This window comes from Antechinus flavipes, chromosome 1 (assembly GCF_016432865.1).
Source record: "Antechinus flavipes isolate AdamAnt ecotype Samford, QLD, Australia chromosome 1, AdamAnt_v2, whole genome shotgun sequence".
NCBI classification, from domain to species: domain Eukaryota; kingdom Metazoa; phylum Chordata; class Mammalia; order Dasyuromorphia; family Dasyuridae; genus Antechinus; species Antechinus flavipes.
In genome coordinates, this window is record NC_067398.1 from 443553780 (window position 1) to 443577089 (window position 23310).

The following is a 23310-nucleotide window of genomic DNA, read 5'->3' on the forward strand; positions in this document are numbered from 1 at the left end:
CCCAATGCTCATTTTTCTATTTCTATTCTTTTCTCTGTAGCTATTGGAGGAGAGGAATAGTACCTGCTAAGAAGCTAAAAAAAAGAAAACATTTTATTTGTTAGGTATGTGTACTATAAACAACATTATACTAGACAGGGCATAGAAACAAAGTTTAAATAAGAGTATCTCTGCCCCCTGTTCTGTGAATTAGTTCACATATTTCCCCAGATTTCTCCTAAGATGTCCATCTTGCCATTTATTTCTTCCAGTATAATAATATTATTATACTCACATAGTACCATTTATTCAACCATTATCCTTTGCTTCGTTTCTTCCAGCCATCTTTGAAGTCCTTGTGGGTAAATTTCTTTTCTCTAAGATTTGTGGGTATAATCTCTTGTACTTGTGGATATAATCTCTTCTGATTATATGAGATTATAAGATAGCCTCTTATAACGCATGATATTTCTTTATTTTGTTTGCCACTTCTTTTTGCTCATGTCTTTAGCTTCAGTTTCTGCACTGGGACTTTGTGTTAGGTCCATCTCTAATTTTTCATAAACTCTTGCATGGGGTGTACAGTTCCTGTTTAGTGTTTCTATTGTAGTCTTGATACTAACACAATTCTGGATTGGGGGTTCTAGGATGAGGCCTCACCTGCTACAATCTCAACTTTTGCTTTTTCTTCAATTCTAATTCAGGTATTGACAAAGCCCCCAACTGGGAGTTGGTTCTGGCTCTGCCAGACCCTGATAAGATGTTAGAAATGATCCTAGTCCTAGGCTTCTTTACAAAGTTCCCATCCTTTTCCCTTCCCTGTCTTTTTCTCTTTCATCATACCTTTTTGTATATACCTGGATGTTGAACTTAACTCAAAAGACACAGTAAGAGATAAAGTATGTCATGATTCTCATTACCCTATTGTGTCTCCTTTAGCAATGACTTGAGGTGATTGATTGGGTAATCCCCATTGCTGCTTCAACAGGTCACGGCTAACAATATTCTCAGTTATGCTGACTTTCGCTTCACCTAGTGCATTGTGGCTCTGAGAACCCACATTTTTGACTCTTTGAGAACAGATCGGGTACAGGCCTACTGCAGCCCATTCTATCTTTCCCTGCATATACCCCAGCATATTGAGAATAGCTGCATAAACCATTTAGATAGTTCAGAATGCCTTCTCTTTGTCTTTTCATGATGATTCTCTTAAGAATTCATAGGCTTTTGGTTATTCAATTTTGACCCCTATGGAGGAGCTCACTGTTGTTTGTTTTTGGTGTTCTTGATCATTCTTTATAATGTTCTTTCAGATACTTTTGCTGGTCTATATTTGGGACAGCTAGATTGCTCTTTTTGTTTCTTTTTTTTTTTTCCTCAATTGCTTCATTACATCTTTTTTTTGTTTTGTTTTGTTTTGTTTTTGTTTTTGTTTTAATATTTAATTTTATTTTATAATAACTTTATATTGACAGAATCCATGCCAGGGTAATTTTTTTACAACATTATCCCTTGCACTAGTTTCTGTTCCGATTTTTCCCCTCCCTCCCTCCACCCCCTCCCTCCCTCCACCCCCTCCCCTAGATGGCAAGCAGTCCTATATATGTTAGATATGTTGCAGTATATCCTAGATACAATATATGTTTGCAGAACCGAACAGTTCTCTTGTTGCACAGGGAGAATTGGATTCAGAAGGTAAAAATAACCCAGGAAGAAAAACAAAAATGCAAATAGTTCACATTCATTTCCCAGTGTTCTTTCTTTGGAGATAGCTGCTTCTGTCCATCATTTATCAATTGAAACTGAGTTAGGTCTCTTTGTCAAAGAAATCCACTTCCATCAGAATACATCCTCATACAATATCGTTGTAGAAGTGTATAATGATCTCCTGGTTCTGCTCATTTCACTTAACATCAGTTCATGTAAGTCTCTCCAAGCCTCTCTGTATTCATCCTGCTGGTCATTTCTTACAGAACAATAATATTCCATAACATTCATATACCACAATTTACCCAGCCATTCTCCAATTGATGGGCATCCATTCATTTTCCAGTTTCTAGCCACTACAAACAGGGCTGCTACAAACATTTTGGCACATACAGGTCCCTTTCCCTTCTTTAGTATTTCTTTGGGATATAAGCCCAGTAGAAACACTGCTGGATCAAAGGGTATGCACAATTTGGTAACTTTTGGGGCATAATTCCAGATTGCTCTCCAGAATGGTTGGATTCGTTCACAACTCCACCAACAATGCATCAGTGTCCCAGTTTTCCCGCATCCCCTCCAACATTCATCATTATTTTTTCCTGTCATCTTAGCCAATCTGACAAGTGTGTAGTGGTATCTCAGAGTTGTCTTAATTTGCATTTCTCTGATCAATAGTGATTTGGAACACTCTTTCATATGAGTGGTAATAGTTTCAATTTCATCATCTGAAAATTGTCTGTTCATATCCTTTGACCATTTATCAATTGGAGAATGGCTTGATTTTTTATAAATTTGAGTCAGTTCTCTATATATTTTTGAAATGAGGACTTTATCAGAACCTTTAACTGTGAAGATGTTTTCCCAGTTTGTTGCTTCCCTTCTAATCTTGTTTGCATTGGTTTTATTTGTACAAAGGCTTTTTAATTTGATGTAATCAAAATTTTCTATTTTGTGATCAATAATGGTCTCTAGTTCATCTTTGGTCACAAATTTCTTTCTCCTCCACAAGTCTGAGAGGTAAACTATTCTGTGTTCCTCTAATTTATTTATAACCTCATTCTTTATGCCTAGGTCATGGACCCATTTTGATCTTATCTTGGTATATGGTGTTAAGTGTGGGTCCATGCCTAATTTCTGCCATACTAATTTCCAGTTATCCCAGCAGTTTTTAATCAAATAATGAATTCTTATCCCAAAAATTAGGATCTTTGAGTTTGTCAAACACTAGATTGCTATAGTTGACTATTCTGTCTTGTGAACCTAACCTTTTCCACTGATCCACTAATCTATTTCTTAGCCAATACCAAATGGTTTTGGTGACTGCTGCTTTATAATATAATTTTAGATCAGGTACAGCTAGGCCACCTTCATTTGATTTTTTTTTTTCATTAATTCCCTTGAGATTCTCGACTTTTTATTGTTCCATATGAATTTTGTTGTTATTTTTTCTAGATCATTAAAATATTTTCTTGGAAGTCTGATTGGTATAGCACTAAATAAATAGATTAGTTTAGGAAGTATTGTCATCTTTATTATATTCTCTCGGCCTATCCAAGAGCACTTAATATTTTTCCAATTATTTAAGTGTGACTTTATTTGTGTGGAGACTTTTTTGTAATTTTGCTCATATAATTCCTGACTTTCCTTTGGTAGATAGATTCCCAAATATTTTATGCTATCAACAGTTATTTTGAATGGAATTTCTCTTTGTATCTCTTTATGTTGGATTTTGTTGGTGATGTATAAAAATGCTGAGGATTTATGGGGATTTATTTTACATCCTGCTACTTTGCTAAAATTATGAATTATTTCTAATAGCTTTTTAGTAGAATCTCTGGGGTTCTCTAGGTATACCATCATATCATCTGCAAAGAGTGATAGTTTGGTTTCATCATTGCCTACTCTAATTCCTTTAATCTCTTTCTCGACTCTTATTGCCGAGGCTAGTGTTTCTAATACGATATTGAATAATAATGGTGATAGTGGGCAACCTTGCTTCACTCCAGATCTTACTGGGAAAGGTTCCAGTTTTTCCCCATTGCAGATGATGCTTACTGACAGTTTTAAATATATGTTCCTGACTATTTTAAGGAAAAGTCCATTTATTCCTATGCTCTCAAGTGTTGGATTGTTGAATTTTATCAAATGCTTTTTCTGCATCTATTGAGATGATCATATGGTTTTTTGTTTGTTTGGTTATTGATATAGTCAATTATGCTAATAGTTTTCCTAATATTGAACCAGCCCTGCATTCCTGGTATAAATTCTACTTGGTCATAGTGTATTGTCCTGAGGATGATTTTCTGTAATCTTTTTGCTAATATTTTATTTAAGATTTTAGCATCAATATTCATTAGGGAGATTGGTCTATAATTTTCTTTCTCTGTTTTCAACCTACCTGGTTTAGGTATCAGTACCATGTCTGTGTCATAAAAGGAGTTTGGTAGAACTCCTTCAATCCCTATTTTTTCAAATAGTTTATTTAGCATTGGAGTTAATTATTCTTTAAATGTTTGGTAGAATTCACATGTAAATCCATCTGGTCCTGGGGATTTTTTCTTAGGGAGTTGGTTGATAGTTTGTTCTATTTATTTTTCTGAGATGGGACTGTTTAGGATATTTACTTCTTCCTCTGTTACTTTGGGCAAGCTATATTTTTGGAGGTATTCTTCTATTTCATTTGAGTTGTCGAATTTATTGGCATAAAGTTGGGCAAAGTAACTCCTAATTATTGCTCTAATTTCCTCTTCGTTAGTGGCAAGTTCTCCCTTTTCATTTTTAAGACTAACAATTTGATTTTCCTCTTTCCTTTTTTAAATCAGATTTACTAAGGGTTTGTCTATTTTGTTGGTTTTTTCATAGAACCAACTCTTAGTTTTATTAATTAATTCAATCTTTTTTTTTACTTTCAGTTTTATTGATCTCTCCTTTTATTTTTAGAATTTCAAGTTTAGTGTTTGACTGGGGGTTTTTAATTTCTTCCTTTTCTAGCATTTTTAGTTGCAAGCCCAATTCATTGACCTTCTCTTTCTCTATTTTATGCAAATAGGCCTCTAGAGATATGAAATTTCCCCTTATTACCGCTTTGGCTGCATCCCATACATTTTGGTATGATGTCTCAGTATTATTGTTTTCTTGGGTGAAGTTATTAATTATGTCTATGATTTGCTGTTTCACCCAATCATTCTTTAGTATGAGATTATTTAGTTTCCAATTATTTTTTGGTCTACTTTCCTCTGGCTTTTTGTTGAATGTATTGCATCATGGTCTGAAAAGGATGCATTAGGATGCATTTACTATTTCTGCCTAACTGCATTTGAGTTTGAGATTTTTATGTCCTGATATATGGTCAATTTTGGTATACGTTCCATGAACTGCTGAAAAGAAAGTGTACTCCTTTCTGTCTCCATTACATTTTCTCCAGAGATCTATCATATCTAATTTTTCTAGTATTCTATTTACCTCTTTGACTTCTTTCTTATTTATTTTGTGGTTTGATTTATCTAATTCTGAGAGTGCAAAGTTGAAATCTCCCACTTTTATAAGTTTTGCTGTCTATTCTTGCAGCTCTCTTAATTTCTCTTTTAAGAATTTAGATGCTACACCACTTGGTGCATATATGTTTAATATTGATATTGCTTTATTATCAATGCTACCCTTTAGCAAGATATAATGCCCTTCCTTATCTCTTTTAATTAGATCAATTTTTGCTTTAGCTTGATCTGAGATCAGGATGAAGTTTTTTGACTTCACCTGAAGCATAGTAGATTTTGCTCCAACCTTTTACCTTTAACCTGCATGTATCTCTCTGCTTCAGGTGTGTTTCCTGTAAACAACATATTGTAGGATTCTGGCTTTTAATCCATTCTGCTAACCGTTTCCTCTTTATGGGGGAGTTTACCCCGTTCACATTTATGGTTAAAATGACCAATTCTGTATTTCTTGCCATCTTGTTAACCCCTGTTTATACTTTTCTCCCTTTTTTGCCCCTTACCTCCTTTCCCAGTATTAAGCTTGTGAGCACCACTTCCTTTTCACAGCCCTCCCTTTTTAGCATCTCTCCCCCCGCTTTAGAGTTCCTCCTCCTATCTTACCCCTTTCCCTCCCAGTTTCCGTATTCCCTTCCGCTTAGCTTATTCCTTCCCTTTTCACTTTTCCCTTCTCATTTTTCAATGAGGTGGGAGAAGTTTCACCATAAATTGAATATGTCTAAAATTTTTCTCTTAAAGCCAATTCTGAAGGCAGTAAGATACCCACTATATTCATCCCTCTCCATTCTTTCTCTCAGATATAATAGGTTTCCTTTGCCTTTTCATGAGATGTACTACCCCCACTTTACCCTTTTTCTGGTACAATGTCCTTTCCACATCTAGTTTCTAGAACAAGGTATACATGTATTCTTAATACATCTTTATAGCAGAAATATAGTTCCCAAGATTAATCTTTACCTTTTTAGATTTCTCTTGAGTTCTATATTTGTAGATCAAACTTTTTGTTAAGCTCTGGCTTTTTCATCAAAAATAGGTGAAATTCGCTTACTTCATTGAATGTCCATCTTCTTCCCTGGAAAAAGATGCTCATTCTAGCTGGGTAAGTTATTTTTGGTTGCATACCAAGTTCCTTAGGCTTTTGGAATATCATATTCCAGGCCTTTCGATCTTTTAATGTGGATACTGCTAGATCCTGGATGATCCTTATTGTGGCTCCTCGATACTTGAATTGGGTTTTTCTAGCCGCTTGGAGTATTTTTTCCTTTGTCTGAGGATTCTGGCATTTGGCCACTATATTCCTTGGTGTTTTGATTTTAGGATCCCTTTCAGTAGGTGATCGATGAATTCTTTCAATGTCTATTTTACCCTCTGTTTCTATGACTTCTGGGCAGTTCTCTTTGATATTTCCTGGAAAATAGTGTCCAGGCTCTTTTTTTCATCATACTTTTCTGGGAATCCAATGATTCTCAAATTGTCTCTCCTGGATCTGTTTTCCAGGTCTGTTGTTTTCCCCAGAAGATATTTCACATTCTTTTCCATTGTTTGAGTTTTTTGGATTTGCTTAACTGATTCTTCTTGTCTCCTCGAGTCATTCAATTCCATTTGTTCAATTCTGATTTTCAATGAAGTATTTTCTTCACTCACTTTTTAAATATCTCTTTCTAATTGTCCAATTGAGTTCTTTTGTTCTATGGAATTTTTTCCCATTTCGCCAATTTTGTTTTTTAGAGAGCTATTTTCTGTTTCCAGTTCACCAATCCTATTTTTCAAGGATTTTATTTTTTTATCCACTCTGTCTTTAAATGAGTGGGATGACTTCTCCAGCCTCTCTTGCCAAGCCTCCCTCTCCTTTTCCCATTTTTCTTCTAGCTCCCTTGTGAGAGCCTTTTTAATTACTTCTATGAGGTTCATCTGTGCTAAGGAACAGATGATCCCCTCCTTTGAGGATTCACCTGGAGACAATCTGTTTTTAGTCTCCTCAGGGTTTAGAATCTGCTCTCTATATAGAAGCTGTCAATGTTTAAGGTCCTTTTCAATTTTTTGCTCATTTTGTCAGAGAAGAATCAAAGACAAACTAGCAAAAAGAAAAAAAGAAAAAACCCCTAAATGGAGTCTGCTTTTTGGGGGGGAGGGGCTGGGTGGTGTTACCAAGCTTCCTCTACAGACTGGGGGGCAGCAGCAAGGCACTAGCAGGACTGTGCTGTGCCTGCGCTCTGAGACTCCGAGAGTGTTCTGAGACACTGTGGGGGGCTGGGGGGGCCAGGTCTGGGGAGACTCCAGCTGTTTGGGGTTGTATTCTACCCCCGCCCCCCCCCCCCCCCCCCCCCCCCGGTGTTTTTAGCTTCTCTGCTGGGCTACTGACTTGCTGCAGGGCAAAGTATCCAATCCTTTAGCAAAGCTCCCCCCTGCAGAGACGGCTGCGATCACACCCCACCCCCTCCGGTCTGCTCGGCTGTGAGCTGCTTCCCGTACTCTCGCTGCCGCTGCCTGTCCTCAGCCTGTGCCTGATCTAAAACCGTCCCCGCCCTCGAGCAAAAACAGATTTTTCCTGGTGAATTTCAAGGATGTCTACTCTTGGTAACTATTTGTGGGTTTTTTTTCAGTCAAGCATTAATTCAGAGGCTTGTAATGAAATGGATTCTGAGAGAAAACGCAGAGCTTACACAGCTGAGTGCCTCCTCTCCGCCATCTTGGCCCTAGACTGCTCTTAAAATATTGGTACATTTTTTTTTAATTGTTATTATAAACTTAATCAGCAATATCCAACATGGACAAATGCAGAAAAACAAAAAGGAGATTGTATTTGCAACTGAAAATACCTGTCATGTACAGTTTGGTATTTTTCTCCATGACATACATCTTGAGATCTTTTTTTTTTTTTTTTTTTTTTTGAATAATGCAAATTTGACAATAATTTCAACACCACCCTATCTTCTTCTAAACTTTTTCTAATGTTCATTTTTAATAATTCATTAATATCTTTTGCTTTCTTTTATTTATAAATAAAAGTATCAAAATATCACCATTTCAATCAGAATTTTACCTGGGAACTTCTCATGCAGAATTGTTATGTCTCTTTTTCTTTTATTCCTAAATTCAAATATCAGCAGTGCATGTAGAGAGACAAAAGGAAGCAATTGGAAAAAAGTGTGTGTGTGTGTGTGTGTGTGTGTGTGTGTGTGTGTGTGTGTACACATGAATCAACATGAATTTATTAAGCACCTACTGCCTCTCTTAGGCACTAGAGATATAAATATTTTAAATTAAGTAATACTTACAAGGAGTTTGTATTCTAGTTAGAGGGATTATTACTAGAGATGAAACTTTCTTTAAATCAAGTAGCTTCATTGTAATGATTCAGGCAGTATCAGACCATCAGTCTCTGCCTCTCTGTCTGTCTCTGTGTGTCTGTCTCTTTTTTTCTCAATTTCTGCTGAAATAGATTAGCATTTAAGAAGAAATTTTTAAGTATCTAAAATCAAGATTTTCTGTTTCTTTTTTCTTTTTCTTTTCTTTCTTTCTTTCTTTTTTTGAGAGAAATTGGAGTTAAGTAATTTATGATCACACAGCTAGTAGTAAGTGTTAAAGTATTGAAATCATATCCTGACTCCTGGACACAGGCTCTATCCATTGCACCATCTAGCTGCCCCAAATTCAGAATTTTCTGCATCTTCAGAATTAGCCCAAATTCAGAGACAATATTATTCTCTTTCAGAATAGCTCTAGAACAAAATAAATCCCGCAAGCTTCCTCTCTATTTGAAACTCATGTCCATGATGGTAATCCAAAGACTAGGAATCTTCTACATTAAATATTGCTGTAAATTGATGATACAGAATAATTTCCTAAGACTGAAAGCAGCATGTTATACTGATGCTCTGGAATTAGAGTACTTTGGCCAAGTTTCTTAGTCTTTCTGTGCCTCAAGAATCCATAAAGCTAGAAGGTTGGATTAGATAACTTTCAAAGTCCCTTCAAGTTCTATATCCATAATTTTATATTTTTCAATCTTTTTACTTTATTTACCTCCTCTAATTTCTTGACTCAGTATCTTGGCTTCAGTATCTCATCACTAACTACCTCTATTACATCTTTAAATCTGTGCCTCATAGACATTTCAAACTCAACATGTCCAAAATAGAACTCATTATTTTTCCCTCTAAACCCTAACCTCTTCCCAATTTCCTTATTACTGTAAAGGTACCATTGTCCACTTACCCAGGCTTGTAACCTTGATGATACCCATGACTCCTTACTCACACTCACCCCACATATCTAATCTGTTTCTAAGCCTTGTCATTTCTACCTTTAAAACATCTCTTGGATATTTGTCAACTTCTCTTACATAGTCACGTTCTTGGTACCAGACTTCATCATTTTCACACCTAAACTATATCAATAACTTTTGTTTGGTCTCACTATATCAAGTCTTTCCCCAATCCATCCTTTAACTTAGTTGCCAAGGTGATCTTCCTAAAGCACAGATAAGACCATGTCACACCCCTTCCCTGCTCAATAAACTCCAGTGACTCCTTTTCACTTCCAGAATTAAATATAAAATCCTGTTTGGTATTTAAAACCATTAACAAGTTGGTTCCTTCTTACTTTTTCAGTCTCTCCCTTCCCTGTACTCTGTGATTCAGTGTCTCTAATCTCTTTGCATTCCTCTCAAAAGAAATTCCCATCTTCCAACTTCATGCCTTATTACTAACTGCCCTCCATGCCTAGAATTCACTCCCTCTTCACCTTTGATGTCTGGCTTTCTTCAGGAGTCCGCTCAAATCCCACCTTTTGAAGGAGACCTTTCCAAGTCCATCCCCTTCATTTATCCCCACCTATATCTGACTCAACTTACTCCATCTATCCTAGACATTTCAGGATATCTCACCACACTACATATTCTGCTGTTTCCCACTCACTTTTACTACTTATCTGGAGAACAGTAAGCAAATCAATCCTGCCATTGCTTCTGAAAAAGGTATTAATAATGACCTCTACTTTGTCTCTATTCACCATTCCTTTGATTCTTCAGCCTTTCTCTGGTCACCATTATGCTGTATGTGTTGTTCTCCCATTTGAATGTAAACTCTTTGAGTGAAATCACTTTCATTTCTGGATTTCATTGTACCATGCCTGCCACATGGTGAATACTTAATAAAAGCTCTTTCATTTATAAATTCATTTACTCATTTGAAGGATTTTACTTTTATTCCAAAGTCTTGGATATTGTGCTTCAATTAATGTCACTGAAGTTTGTATTTCTTTTTGGCTTTCAATTTTTACTGATGACTGACCTGAAGTAACCTAAATTGTTAATTTTTTTTTAGATAAATTAATATCTGTCTCTTCTTCCATCTTGTCTTTATAAAGTTGATTTTTTTTTAACTCAGCTATAAAATTTTAACCTTATTTTCATGTTATTAGATTCATCCTGATATTCTAACCTATGGCATTCCAGTGATGCTGTCAAAATATGGATGCTTAACAATTGAATACCAGTACACTATCCTGTTATAGCAAACCATACCAGAGTCGCTGCCCTTCAGATTAGGTGAGTATATATACTTCATATTTCTCTGCTTCTTATTCAGGATGCTAACTATGTAAATGGATTATAATTTGAGGAAAAGGATAAGATAGATAAGGGAAAGACTTACTATGTCATCATTTTGGTGATTTATCATAGTCTAACACTTTTGTTCTCTTTTTTTACCTCATACCAATGACCCTACAATTTACCACATTTCTGAATCACATTTTGTGCTAAAATGTTCTCAGTATTCCTTGAAAAATTTCCCCATAAATAATTTATACCAATTAGTATTTTAGTGATAACATTTGAATAGAGTTTTGAAAAGAATTAATTTCTCCCTGTCAGTTTCCTAATACTATGATAGGAAGTGTAAGCATTGACCTCTCTTATCACTGCAACTTGCCTTTATCAATGAAAAGGTAAATAATTAAAAATTAAATTACTCATTTAAAGGTATACATATGGAAAATTCCAGGCTAGAAAATAAACTCTACATCCAGTGAAACATACTTTGCTGTTCTTAGTCTCATGATAAACCACTCCATTAGTTATACTAATTCAAAGATAATTTGGAAAATATCCTTCATTTTAATTTATTTTACTAGATTTTAAAGTATCTGGCTAAAAGTTTGAGACAGTTCTGCCTTGTAAATAGTTCGTTGAAAAAAGATAACTAAATATCCTTAAAGGATCAACTAAATTTAGGACACTCACACACACACACACGTATATACACATGTGTACACATGGATCCATGTGTATACACAGAGTATATAATATAAGCATTTAACACATGATAATATGTAAATATAGCATATGAGATAGGACAAAGGATACAGTTTTAATAAATTATAGTAATTATGTTGCTATAGTATATTCGCACTATTTAATGTTATAGTTTTCGTTCTGAATGCCCTGAACATGAATATCATACTTTTACAGATTTATTAAGCATTAACAAATTGAGATGTGTTTACTTATTTTTTTGTTTTCACCAGAGCCCTGAAGTGAAGAAGATATGGCTTCCCATGGAAAGAGTAATGATCACACAAACCCTGTACTGAGAATAAGTCAGTTGGATGCCCTGGAACTAAACAAAGCCCTGGAACAATTAGTTTGGTCCCAGTTTACTCATTGTTTTCATGGGTTTAAGCCAGGGCTCTTAACCCGGTTTGAACCTGAGGTAAAAGCATTTTTGTGGCTTTTCTTATGGAGATTCACCATTTACTCCAAGAATGCCACTGTGGGACAGTCAATTATGAATATCCAGTACAAGAATGATTTTTCTCAAACTCAGAAATATCAGCCACTAAGTAAAAATCAAAAGTTATGGTATGCTATTTGCACAGTTGGAGGTAGGTGGTTAGAAGAAAGATGTTATGATTTATTCCGTAACCACCATTTAGCATCATTCTATAAAATCAAACAGTGTACTAATTTTATTGTTGGACTTTTGAAATTAAGTAGTTTGGTTAATTTTCTGATTTTCCTTCAAAAAGGAAAGTTTGCTACGTTGACAGAGCGTCTTTTAGGCATTCGATCTGTATTTTGCAAACCCCAAAACATTCGAGAAGTTGGCTTTGAATACATGAACAGGGAACTTTTGTGGCATGGTTTTGCAGAATTTTTGATCTTTCTTTTACCACTTATTAATATCCAAAAGTTGAAAGCCAAATTGTCATCTTGGTGTATCCCTATCACAGGTATTCCTAACAGTGATAATACATTAGCCATCCATGGCAAAGAATGTTCCCTTTGTGGAGAGTGGCCCACTATGCCTCATACCATAGGTTGTGTACATGTATTTTGTTATTATTGTATTAAAAGCAGTTACTTGTTTGACATGTACTTCACTTGTCCTAAGTGTGGCACAGAAGTGCAGAATCTGCAACCACTGAAGTCAGGGATTGAAATGTCAGAAGTGAACGCACCTTAGAAACAGAAATCTACCTTCTTTAAGCAAAATAGGAAATACTTAACAATGTATGTAAGATTCACTGTTTTAAATCTCTCTGATGATATATTTAAGAAGTAATTCCTGGAAGCCACATTATATCAAATTTATTATGTAAATTCTAATCTTGAAAATAAAAATATCATGAGTTTGAACTTAATCAGTTTTTAGTTTTTTTTGTTTGTTTGTTTGTTTTTTGTTTTGTTTTTTTTGTTTTTTTTTAACAATTCCATTTGAACTTGTTGTGTTTTGGTTAGCTTTCTGGAGGTCTTTGGACTAGCCTTCATTTCAGCTAAGTAATCACCACGAGAATAAATAAAGTCCAAAGTCTTTATTGTCTCCTTCACAGTCTGTCTCCTTGCCTGCTGGGTTAGCTTTCTGGGCCTTGGTCTCAGTGGAGAAATGAAGGAGGACAGGCAGCCAGCTACAGTGGTGGGAGATGAAGTGAATGTCTCTTGTCCCATCCTTGTTGGCTCTTATATACTCTATTATAATTACATCATCATAGGTGTCAATCTTGTAGAATTATATTAAGTACTAAGTACATGTAAAACTAGATAACTATTGTCTTATCAATTCCTCTGAGTTAACACCTTATAAGAATCCTTGTTTCAAGTATATTTCTCCAGAATTCTGGCCCATTACATGAACTAAGGATTTTTTTTCTTTTCGGCTTATACTCAAAATGTTAATGGCTATTCTCTTACTTTCATGAATAATTAGTAAGAATGTTCTTTACTGCAAAGAAGTTGAACTCTAAAATATTATTTTAATTATACTTTATAACATTTTGGGAGCACAGGGTCATATTTAAAAATGAATAGAACTTCTCAGCTCACAGAATCACAGATAGAGTGGCACTCAGAAGACATCTAGATTCCTTTCAAGATTGTTACCTAGCTGCAGGCAAGTTAAGTAACTTCTAGGTAATCAGGATGCATCAGAAAAGATATTTAAACTAGGTTCTGTGACAGCAAAGCTAATTCTCTTTCTACTGCATCATTTTGCCTAGTAGATCATTTCATCCAACCTCTTCATATGTACAGATAAGAAAACAAGGCCTAGAAAGTTTCACTAGCTTATCCCAAGCTAGTGGGGATATTTACTTTAGTAAATACATTAATAATATTTAGAATTTAAATACAGGTAGTCTAATTTCAAAGTTACACTTGCTAAATATTTTGGGTTAATTATTTTTAAATCATGGTATAGACGATTTCCTTAATATATTTGAAAAATCACTTAACTTGGAGTGAGAAGAGATTGTATTCATACTTTACAACCTCAAACAAATTACTTGATCTTTTTGAGCCTCAGTTTCTTCAACTGTAAAGTTGAGTAATAATTTTAGTCCATTAAAATTCTTATAGGATTATGATGAGACTCATGAGATAATGTATATATAGTGTTTGCACATTTTAAAATTCTCTATAAAGGTAAATGCGTTTACTATCATTTCTCATACATAACCAGGTTTGAGCCACACTTGAAATTGTTTCTGTCATGTATTTCGTATCTTTTTTTTTTCTTTCATACATGTCTGATTATATTTTAGGACATAAAAACAATTTAGAAATTAAGACTAACTACATCTCTAGATTTATGATGTCTAAAGTGTTCAATAAATTCATTTGAAATTGATTATCCTCTTAATGTATTTCTTATAAAATCTTATATAAACTGATATAAAATAGACATTTTAGAGGTTATACAAAAACAAAAAATGAAAAAATTTGATTTGTGAATAATAAAAATAGTCCTCTTTTCTCAAATTCTTAATGATGGTTAATGATATTTTAGTGAATAATATTATAGAACATGCTTTAATATTCTTAAATTTGGGAGCTTATCATTTTGTGATAGTGATTCAGAAGTCTTGTTTATAATGTCAATTTATTTCATTATTTGATTTTAATAGTAGACAAAGATACCTCACAAAAATAAATAGATACATAGGGGAAAAAAAGTAGACTGTTGGTATACATAATCACAATGATCATTTGTTAATCTAATTCACTAATTATATAAAGGCTTTTATTAAAATTCAGTTTGATCTTCCCTATTGTCATTCAGTTGTTCTTACAAACTAATCAGGTATTGTGTTTTTTATGTATTTAACAAAGTAAACATAAAACCTGCTGAAACTCTTCATTTGGGAGATTTTTTAAACAGTTTAGAAATTTGCGAAGACCCCGTATTTAAAATCAGCCGGAGTCAGGAATTTAGGTTAAGGGAAAAATCTTCAAACTTTATTCTCAGTAGAGGTGAGGGGGGATTGCGATAACAATATGGGCAAGAAGGATTGCGATAGCAATGTGGGCAGCTGGGACAGGAAGCCAGGTAGCAGAGGAAGATCGGAGCTGAAGGGCTGTTGCAATGGCAATGCGAGCAGCTGTGTCAAAACGCCAGCCAGCAGTCTCTCCTTCCACTTCCCTTTCCACTCCCTTGCCTCCACTTACCAAAAATGTCATTTCCTATACAACACATCAGGACTTGCACAAAGAGTGGGCGGAGCCATTCTTTTTCCAAGCATATATATTAATAGAGTATGATCCAATTACTTTTTAGCCTCACATGCTTGGGACCTCAACTCAAGCCTCAGCCCATTATAGAAATTTGTTTCCTGTTTTTAAAAATATATGAGACATGTTTTTGCAATTGACATACATGTGTCATTTTTTACAAACTAAAGATAGTTAAGTGTAAAAAAGAAGAGTATACTCTCCAGAATCAAATGCTACAGAGAGAACCCAAAATAAAAAGTAAAGATTGAAAAAAGGGCACCAAATTTTGACAATTAGAAGATTATTAGTTACTTTGAAGATAGTACTTTAAATCAAGGAATCAAGGATAATGAGAAATTAAAGAACTCTTAGAGATTGGAAAGAGGTCCTCTGTGGAAATATGAAAGTTTAGAAGAAGTTTGGCAGGAAAGAATATAATGAAATTTATGAGTACTAAAACACATCCATTCCTACTTTTCCCATTGAAAAGCTAAAAATAAGGGGTCTTACTGACAACTGCCTCAAGGTGTAGACTGTCCACCAGAGTCATCTTTGAAAGGAAGGGGAAAGGATTCTTTGTTTTCAAAATGCTTCTAGTGCCTAGGTCAAGATTACATTATAATTAGAAATCAAGATAAGTTTATGATGGATGACTGACACCATAGCAGTGAAGTCATTTGGGAAAATGACACACATATATGCTTTTCAGACATGCAAGTGACACAAATCTGTGTGAGAGAACTACCGCACTAGTTACAAGGTCCAAAAAGATCTTAACCTAAGACATTTGATTGACTCTAATGAGATGAAATTTAACTTCAATAACATAGTTTTACATGGATTCACTGTAAATATAGATAGTAGTACAGTTTTACCCAGATTGAATTTACAAGTACAGGACAGGTGAGGTATGGTTAAACAAACTGTTTATCTGAAAAAGATCTGTGGGTTTGCACAAGTTAAATATGAGATGTTCATCCTCATTCTCAAAGAATACCAATGATATCAAGAGGATAATGTCTTGACTTGCAAGCAAATAGAATTTAAGTGAGGCAGAGCTGTACAGAATCATCAGCCTCATGCTCTTCTACAGAGTCATCAGAGGCCAGTGGCAAGACATAGTTCTCTTCATGTTTTTAAAAGGCTGCCATGTGGAAGAGAAATTAGATTTATTCTTGTCCCAGAGAGCAAATTTAGGTATGATGAAAGAAACTTTGTTAATAACTGTTGTTCAGTCCTCTCTGACTCTTCTTTGACCCTATTTGGGATTTTCTTGACAAAGATAATGGAGTGATTTGCCATTTTCTTCTACAACTCATTTTATAGGTAAGGAAACTGAGGCAAATAGGATTAAGTGGCTTGCCTAAAAATCACACAGTAAGTGTCTGAGGCTAGATTTAAACACAGGAGATGAGTCTTTCTGACCCAAGCCTAAACTCTATCTACTGTGCCGCCTAATTGCCCCTTCTAACAATTAGTGTGACCTAAAACTGGAAAGAGCTAACTCAGAAAACTGGTGAGTTCCATCATCTTTTAAGCAAAAGCTAGATGATCAGTCTTTTTTTTTTTTTAAATAATAGCTTTTTATTTTCAAAATACATACAAAAATAATTTTCATCATTCACCCTTGAAAAATCTTATGTTCCAAATTTTTCTCTCTTTTTCCACTCCTTCCCTTAGACAGCAAGTTAAACATGTACAATTCTTCTGTTCGTATTTCCACATTTACCATGCTGCACAAGAAAAATCAGATCAAAAGAAAAAAAAATAAGAAAACAAAAAGCAAGCAAACAGCATCAAAAAAGGTGAAAAAACTATGTTGTGATCTTCATTCAGTCCCTCTTTCTGGATGCAGATGGCTTTCTCCATCATAAACCTATTGGAATTGGCCTGAATCACCTCATTGTTGAAAAGGCTAGGTCCATCAGAATTGATCTATATGATCAGTCTTCTAGCATGCTTGGGAGGAAATTCCTTTTCTGATACATGGTTGGACTAGTTTGCCACAAGGGCCTTTTCCAATTCTGAAATTCTTTTGACTATAATTTTTTTTAAACAAGTGATTTAAATGATTAAATTTCATATATATGTGTGCATACACATACACAGAGTTTATATATTCCTATGTAAACACATGGATATTGGGATAACCATTTGGTAACCAATTTTTTTGACTGTAGTAACTATATGTTCAAAGCATCTTGTTAGTCCCCAAGCCAAATAAAATTTCAGATACCTCTAATATGAAAATATTCCCATATTTTTATAGGTGTATTTCTGTAGCTATACATTTAGCGATTTATATGAAGATATATAATATGAGAAGCAGTGTGAGAGAATGATAGATACTTAACTTCTAAAATATTATGGTTTTGTGACCATGGACAAGCCCCCTGACCTTTTTTGTGTCTTTAGACACTTTCTAGAACTTTTAAGATGCAGACCAGTTGTCATTCAGCATTGGCTAAGCAAGTTTCCTCATTAGGAGTTCTCCATACTAAAGAAATAATAGGCCCAAATAAATAAGTATGTGTATATATATACATACATGCACTTATATGGATGTTGCTCCTTTGCACCATCCATCACTGCTTAGGTTGGTGGACTATCTTTTTGTTTTATTTTTTTTCTTGGTTTTTTGCTTTTTTTTAATTAAGAAAAGTACTTTAGAAAAACATCTCATTAAATAACAGCTATATAGAAGATACTTTTTTGATTATTTGAATTATAATTTTATTTTTAAATATCAGCTCTTAATTTATATTCTTGACAGTGGGGGGAAATAAAATGGGTTGTGCTTTATCTCAAGATAACAAATGGAGAAAAATTCAGATATCTTGAGAATTAACTAAAGGGATATCTTTTCTGATGCTTTAAATCAATTATTTTATGGGTGAAATGTCAATGCCAATGAAGATTCTATTATTTTCTGAAAAAACATAATAAAGAACTGAAAACATAAGCATTGGCTCTTCTTACCATAAGTTTTAACAAGAATATATTAATATTTTCTTCAGAAACCTTGTTTTCCAGTAATTACCTTTTATTTTAATTGGAAAATAGTGAAAGCATTTTTGGCAAATATTTCTACGTAACTGTAACTAGCCTTTTTTAGTATGTTACACTCACAATTAATGCTCTGGCTTTCACACATTTGCTGTGGGAATTATCTGAAACTCCATCACTTCTCCTCCCTACGTCATTACCATTAGAGCTTCCTCCTTTGCTGCCTAATCTCTGGGGCTTTTAGCCCTTTCCTTTTTTAGAGGAATGAGAGGCTAAAGATTACTCTTATTTCAGCTAGGTTAGGATTCAGTAGGCTTTTCTGAACTTCTCTGGGAACTTAATAACCATAAAAAATATCACTTCTCAGGGAAATAGGGATGATAGATTTAGAGCTCAGGAGGGTCTTAGAGGTAATCTAACCCAATCTCCTCATTTTATAGATGGGCTTTCAAATCCATCCTCAGATACTTATTCTTTATGTGATCTTGGGCAAGTCATTTTAACCTCTGTTTACCTCATTTTCCTCAGCTCTAAGATGAGGATAATAATAGGTTGGGTTGTGAGGGTTCATGAGATCATTTTTGTAAAGTACTTACCTTAGTTATGTCTTACTATGTGCCATAGCAATGTTAGCTATTATTATTAAAGTGCTTAATATAGTGTCTGGAACTATAGATGCCACATAAATGCTAGCTATTATGATGAACAGAAGAAACTTGAGGCCCCCAGAGCTTAAAAGACTTGGCCAGTCACATAAGTACTAAATGGCTTGAAAGGCAACATATAATAGTAAATAAATGGCCTAATTTAGAGCAATGAAGATCTCAGTTCAAGAACTGCTTCTGATAAGTTGTGTGACCTTGTACAAGTCACTTCTTGGTGTCTAGGTAACTAACAATATAAATTCCAGATGTGCATCCATGGAGCAATTTCCATGGGATTTCCCCATGTTGATGGTCTAGAGACTTCTGGAACCCCTTTGCAGGACTCAAAAAAAAAAAAGTTATCTACCTATATCTGATTGATTTCAATGGTTTCATTATAGAATATTAAATTCACAAAGTCAGAGATCTTTTTTCTAAATTTGATATGTTATCTTTTGACCAAATTATTTTAAATTGTAAAATATTTTCATATGTGATTGCTAGTCACAGAATATTACAATCTTAGAACTAAAATTAAAAATAATTTATAAGGAAATGGAAAGATGCATGGAATATATAAATGCAAATTAATGATGATTTTCATTCAGAATGGCATAAAAGATACTAACAAAGATATGTAAATGCTAGTTGTATAGTGAGAATAAGAAACAAGCAAAGTTTCCTATTGATAGTTCTGCAGTAAGAAAAGAACAAGAGGAAGGCCTCCAACTTGTTTGTTAAATTAGCTAAGAAGGATTTTGTAAGAAAGCACATACTAGAGTTAGCTAGAATAAGAAGACATTAAGGGTTTTTATAACGTATATGAATGAAAAGGATATCCAAATCCATGAAATTATAAAGTCCTCAAAGAAAGTAACCATGCCTCTCTTATGTAGCAATCAATCACCTAATAACTGTAAACTTTAACATGCTTTATAAGTGTGAAATATCATTATTATTTAGAATGGAGCTGAGAATCAGGAAATTAGCTCCCCTTTCCCTCCCAAAAAAAAATCCCTTAAGTGATATGTTCATCCATCAAAACAAATGATTTTAAGCCCTCTCCTAAAGGCTATTGAACTATCCCACATTGTTCATTGGTATAATCCAGAAGTGGTAAAATAGAATGAGATAAGACTAAAGAGATAAGCAAATCCAACAGCATTAAGAAAGATAGCTGAAAGCCCATTTGTAAGTAAATACATAAAAACTAAAAAAGATACAAGAATTCAAAAAACACAACAGTCTAGAATCAATGGGGATAAAGTGTTATTGGTCTAGCATAGTAAAATAATTGTTCATAATAACGACCTTGAATCAAGAAGTTATCTTTAGCACACTTTGTTCAAGGAGTCTGCAAACTGATGTTTTAAGTAGTTTTTCATTAAAAGAATTCACATTAAAAATATTTACTTAAGAAGTAACCATCAGATATTTGGAGAACATACCGAGGGAAAAAAAAAAAAACTAATCCCTGTAAATGCTTGATGAATGAAGTATTATAATGAAAAAACTAGATTTGAGCTTAGCTGCACATTGACAGAAAATAGAATCATTGCAATAACTCAGTTGAACCACTCAGCCATGATTTTCACATAGATATACTAGTCACAATGTCAATTGCCCATGGTTTTCATTATTTTAAACTAATATGTAAGATAATCTCATATTCAGTCTCTATTAATAGCAAGTGAAGAAGTATTTCATTTTTATTTAAGTTAAACTTAATAGGAATGTAAGAAATGAAATGAGAGGATGACTTCCTCTTTCCTAGAAAGACAACCCATGTTTCCTCTGGAATATATTTTACTTTCAAAATTTCATGAAGTCATTAACAAAAAAGGATTTTATTAAGTACCTCTTTGCATGATGGCCTTCATCCATCCTGCCTTGAGCTGTTATTTTGGCAGATGTAACAAGTCAAGCAAGGTTAAGCCAAGTCAATCTTGAGGACAGGGGATCCAAATGTAGGTAATTCAATACATAGTTGACTTTCCATGGAATCACTACTGAAGTGAGTACAACCCTCATATTAACAGCAGAACAACTTGTTCTCATTAAAGAACCAATGTAAAAGATCCTCTGTAGAAAAGGGATTAACTCATACCTTACCTAAATTGTAGTACCAGTAAATGCATAATATTTTCCTTTAGCTAGATTATATTGGATTTTTAAAAGAGGTATTAAGTTGATACATTTTATACAAAGATAAAAACAATTTTATAGCTAGTGTCTGGACATGCAATTGAGTACCCTGGGATATAGTTCTGCTGGATCTTTTGGTTTATACTGGGGCAGCAAGGTGTTCTCAACATCTTGATTATTTTGATTTTAAATTGCCTGTAAATTATTCTTGTCATTGTTAACTCTCTCTCTTGCTTTCACCTGAAATCATTCTCCTTAGTAAATAGAAAAAATAAAAATTGAGTATTTCTTCCTTTTTGTCATAACATCATCATTCCATCCCACCCAATCCCCAGAAAGCCTATCCCTTGACTCTGCTTTCTTTTGACCCCAATGCAGCTTAAACCCTCACTCCCCCTTTTTTTTTTCTTTAGCACTCATCACAGACTCAGCTCATTCTGAATTCAGCATGCTTAATAATAATAACAATGAGCTTTGCTATGATTCACAATAGCTAGGCTGCTATAGCTAACTAGTAGAATAGATTTAACAGCCTATGAATAGTAACTCAGCTCCTATCAGCCTGGGGGCCCAAGTAGTTTCTTAGACTATGAGAAAGTTTTATTGCTGCATATTAGTCTCTGATTCAGATTCTGCTTTCTTTTGCAAGGCTTGTGGACTGCTACTCCATCCAGCTCCTCTGTGACTTGCTTTTCCTCAAATTTGATCATAGCTATATCTATGGAAAATGCCTGTATTATTAATTGCTTTTATTTGTCCCACCCTCAAAAGATCTTTTCCCACTTTCGTCTTCAGATAATTACTGATAACATCAAAATTTTCTTGGAACCCTTCAACACATTTCATAAAAATCTAGATTCTTCCAAGCTAGAGAAACAGGTTTAAGCATTTTCTTAGCATTCTAATTTGTTTATATTTCCAATTTGTTTAACAAACCTCTTTTATGGCTTGCATTAGTTAAGTATGTACCCAAATTACATTCTAAACCATATTCCAAATTAGTGGAATTGCAGGTTTTACCATTCTATTTGAACATGGTTTGAAATGCTACAGAGTGAAGTGAACAGAGCCAGGAGAACAATTTATACAATAACTCCACTATGGCAAAGGCAAACAATTTTGAAAAAATTAGCAATGCTTATCAAAATAACTAACCACAATTCTAGAGAAGTAATGGTGTAATATGCTACTCACCTCCTGATAGAGAAGTGAAGGACTCAGTACAGAATGAGACAAATACTTCTGTTGGACATGGGCAGTGTAGAAACATGTTTTAACTGACAACACAAAGAGAATAATTTTTTTTTTTTTTTTTTTTTTTAGGTTTCAATTTTGGAGGAGAGGAAGGAAGGGAAAGATGGCAGGTTTTTGCTGATATATATATACACACATATATACATACACATACACATATAGTAAAAATAAAACTTTTTAAAGTATCTTCAAATTAGAAGATTCTCATTTTCCATCCAATTCAAATTATAATTATTCATACTTAAAATCACTGGAAAATACAAAATGCCATTTTAATAAGACAATAGGTAAAAAAAAAAAATCTGTCAGTTCTTTGAGGGAAAGACTACAAAGTTTTTCATAAATTAATTCTTGATAGACCTATCACTATATTCCTTAATTAAATCAATATTGTTTTATATAGATATCTTTGTTTAGAGTGAAACCATAATGAGCTCTATAAGTTTATTTTCTACACTAGATTCTTAGCTTTAAGTACATTTAAAAAGTAACTGGGGAGTGAGGTCACTCACAAAAGAAAAGATATTCCTTCCTATTCTTCAATTCACATATTCCCCCTCTCACAATAATAATAATAACAATAATAATGCCTTAGTAAATCTGTAGTTTATTTAAGAAAAGAGAAATGGTCTGTTATTTTTTTTCTTGCCATCTTAAACCTTTTTTAAAGAAAGAAAAAAGAGAAGAAATAAGATGGCCGTTTTTTCTTCAAAAAAGGCAAGATCATTTGGAATTTCAAAAACCAGATTCATTCCCAAGAATGGAACAGAGCCAGTCTTCCTACATGCTCACACTTGCCTGGGATTGTATAGGGAAGCTGGTGTCCCAGGTTTGTTTTTGTAGGGTCTCTCAGGAGTGTCATTTTTAATTTAAAATGTTATGTAGCATTCTTGCTTTAAGGAAAAGCACAGTTGGGATTCAGGAGGACAATAAGGGAATTTTTTTTTAAGGTACATGCAATTTCAGAACTGTCAATTTTAGCTATGTTTCTTTAAATACTTTTTCTCCTAGAATCTAACTGGGTGGATGAGATTTTTTTTAATTCCATTATAGAAGTAATAGCCCTGTTTTGGTGTTTTGTAAGCAGATAATA

At 34.0% G+C, this 23310-nt stretch overlaps 1 protein-coding gene across 4 annotated transcripts in view; it reads left to right on the forward strand.

The window, feature by feature from the left end:
• The window catches only part of PEX2 (peroxisomal biogenesis factor 2), a 29053-nt gene extending 16229 nt beyond the window's left edge, over positions 1–12824 (forward strand). For 3 of the 4 annotated variants that reach the window (XM_051970007.1, XM_051970006.1, XM_051970008.1), the window contains 2 exons: positions 10602–10728; positions 11709–12824. In XM_051970007.1, coding sequence (XP_051825967.1) covers positions 11729–12646 — 918 coding nt within the window. In that variant the 5' untranslated portion in view covers positions 10602–10728; positions 11709–11728 and the 3' untranslated portion in view covers positions 12647–12824. Of the gene's footprint in view, positions 1–7768; positions 7896–10601; positions 10729–11708 lie in introns of those variants that run through there. The other variant, XM_051970009.1, reaches the window with a different exon arrangement.
• The last annotated feature ends 10486 nt before the right edge of the window (positions 12825–23310 follow it).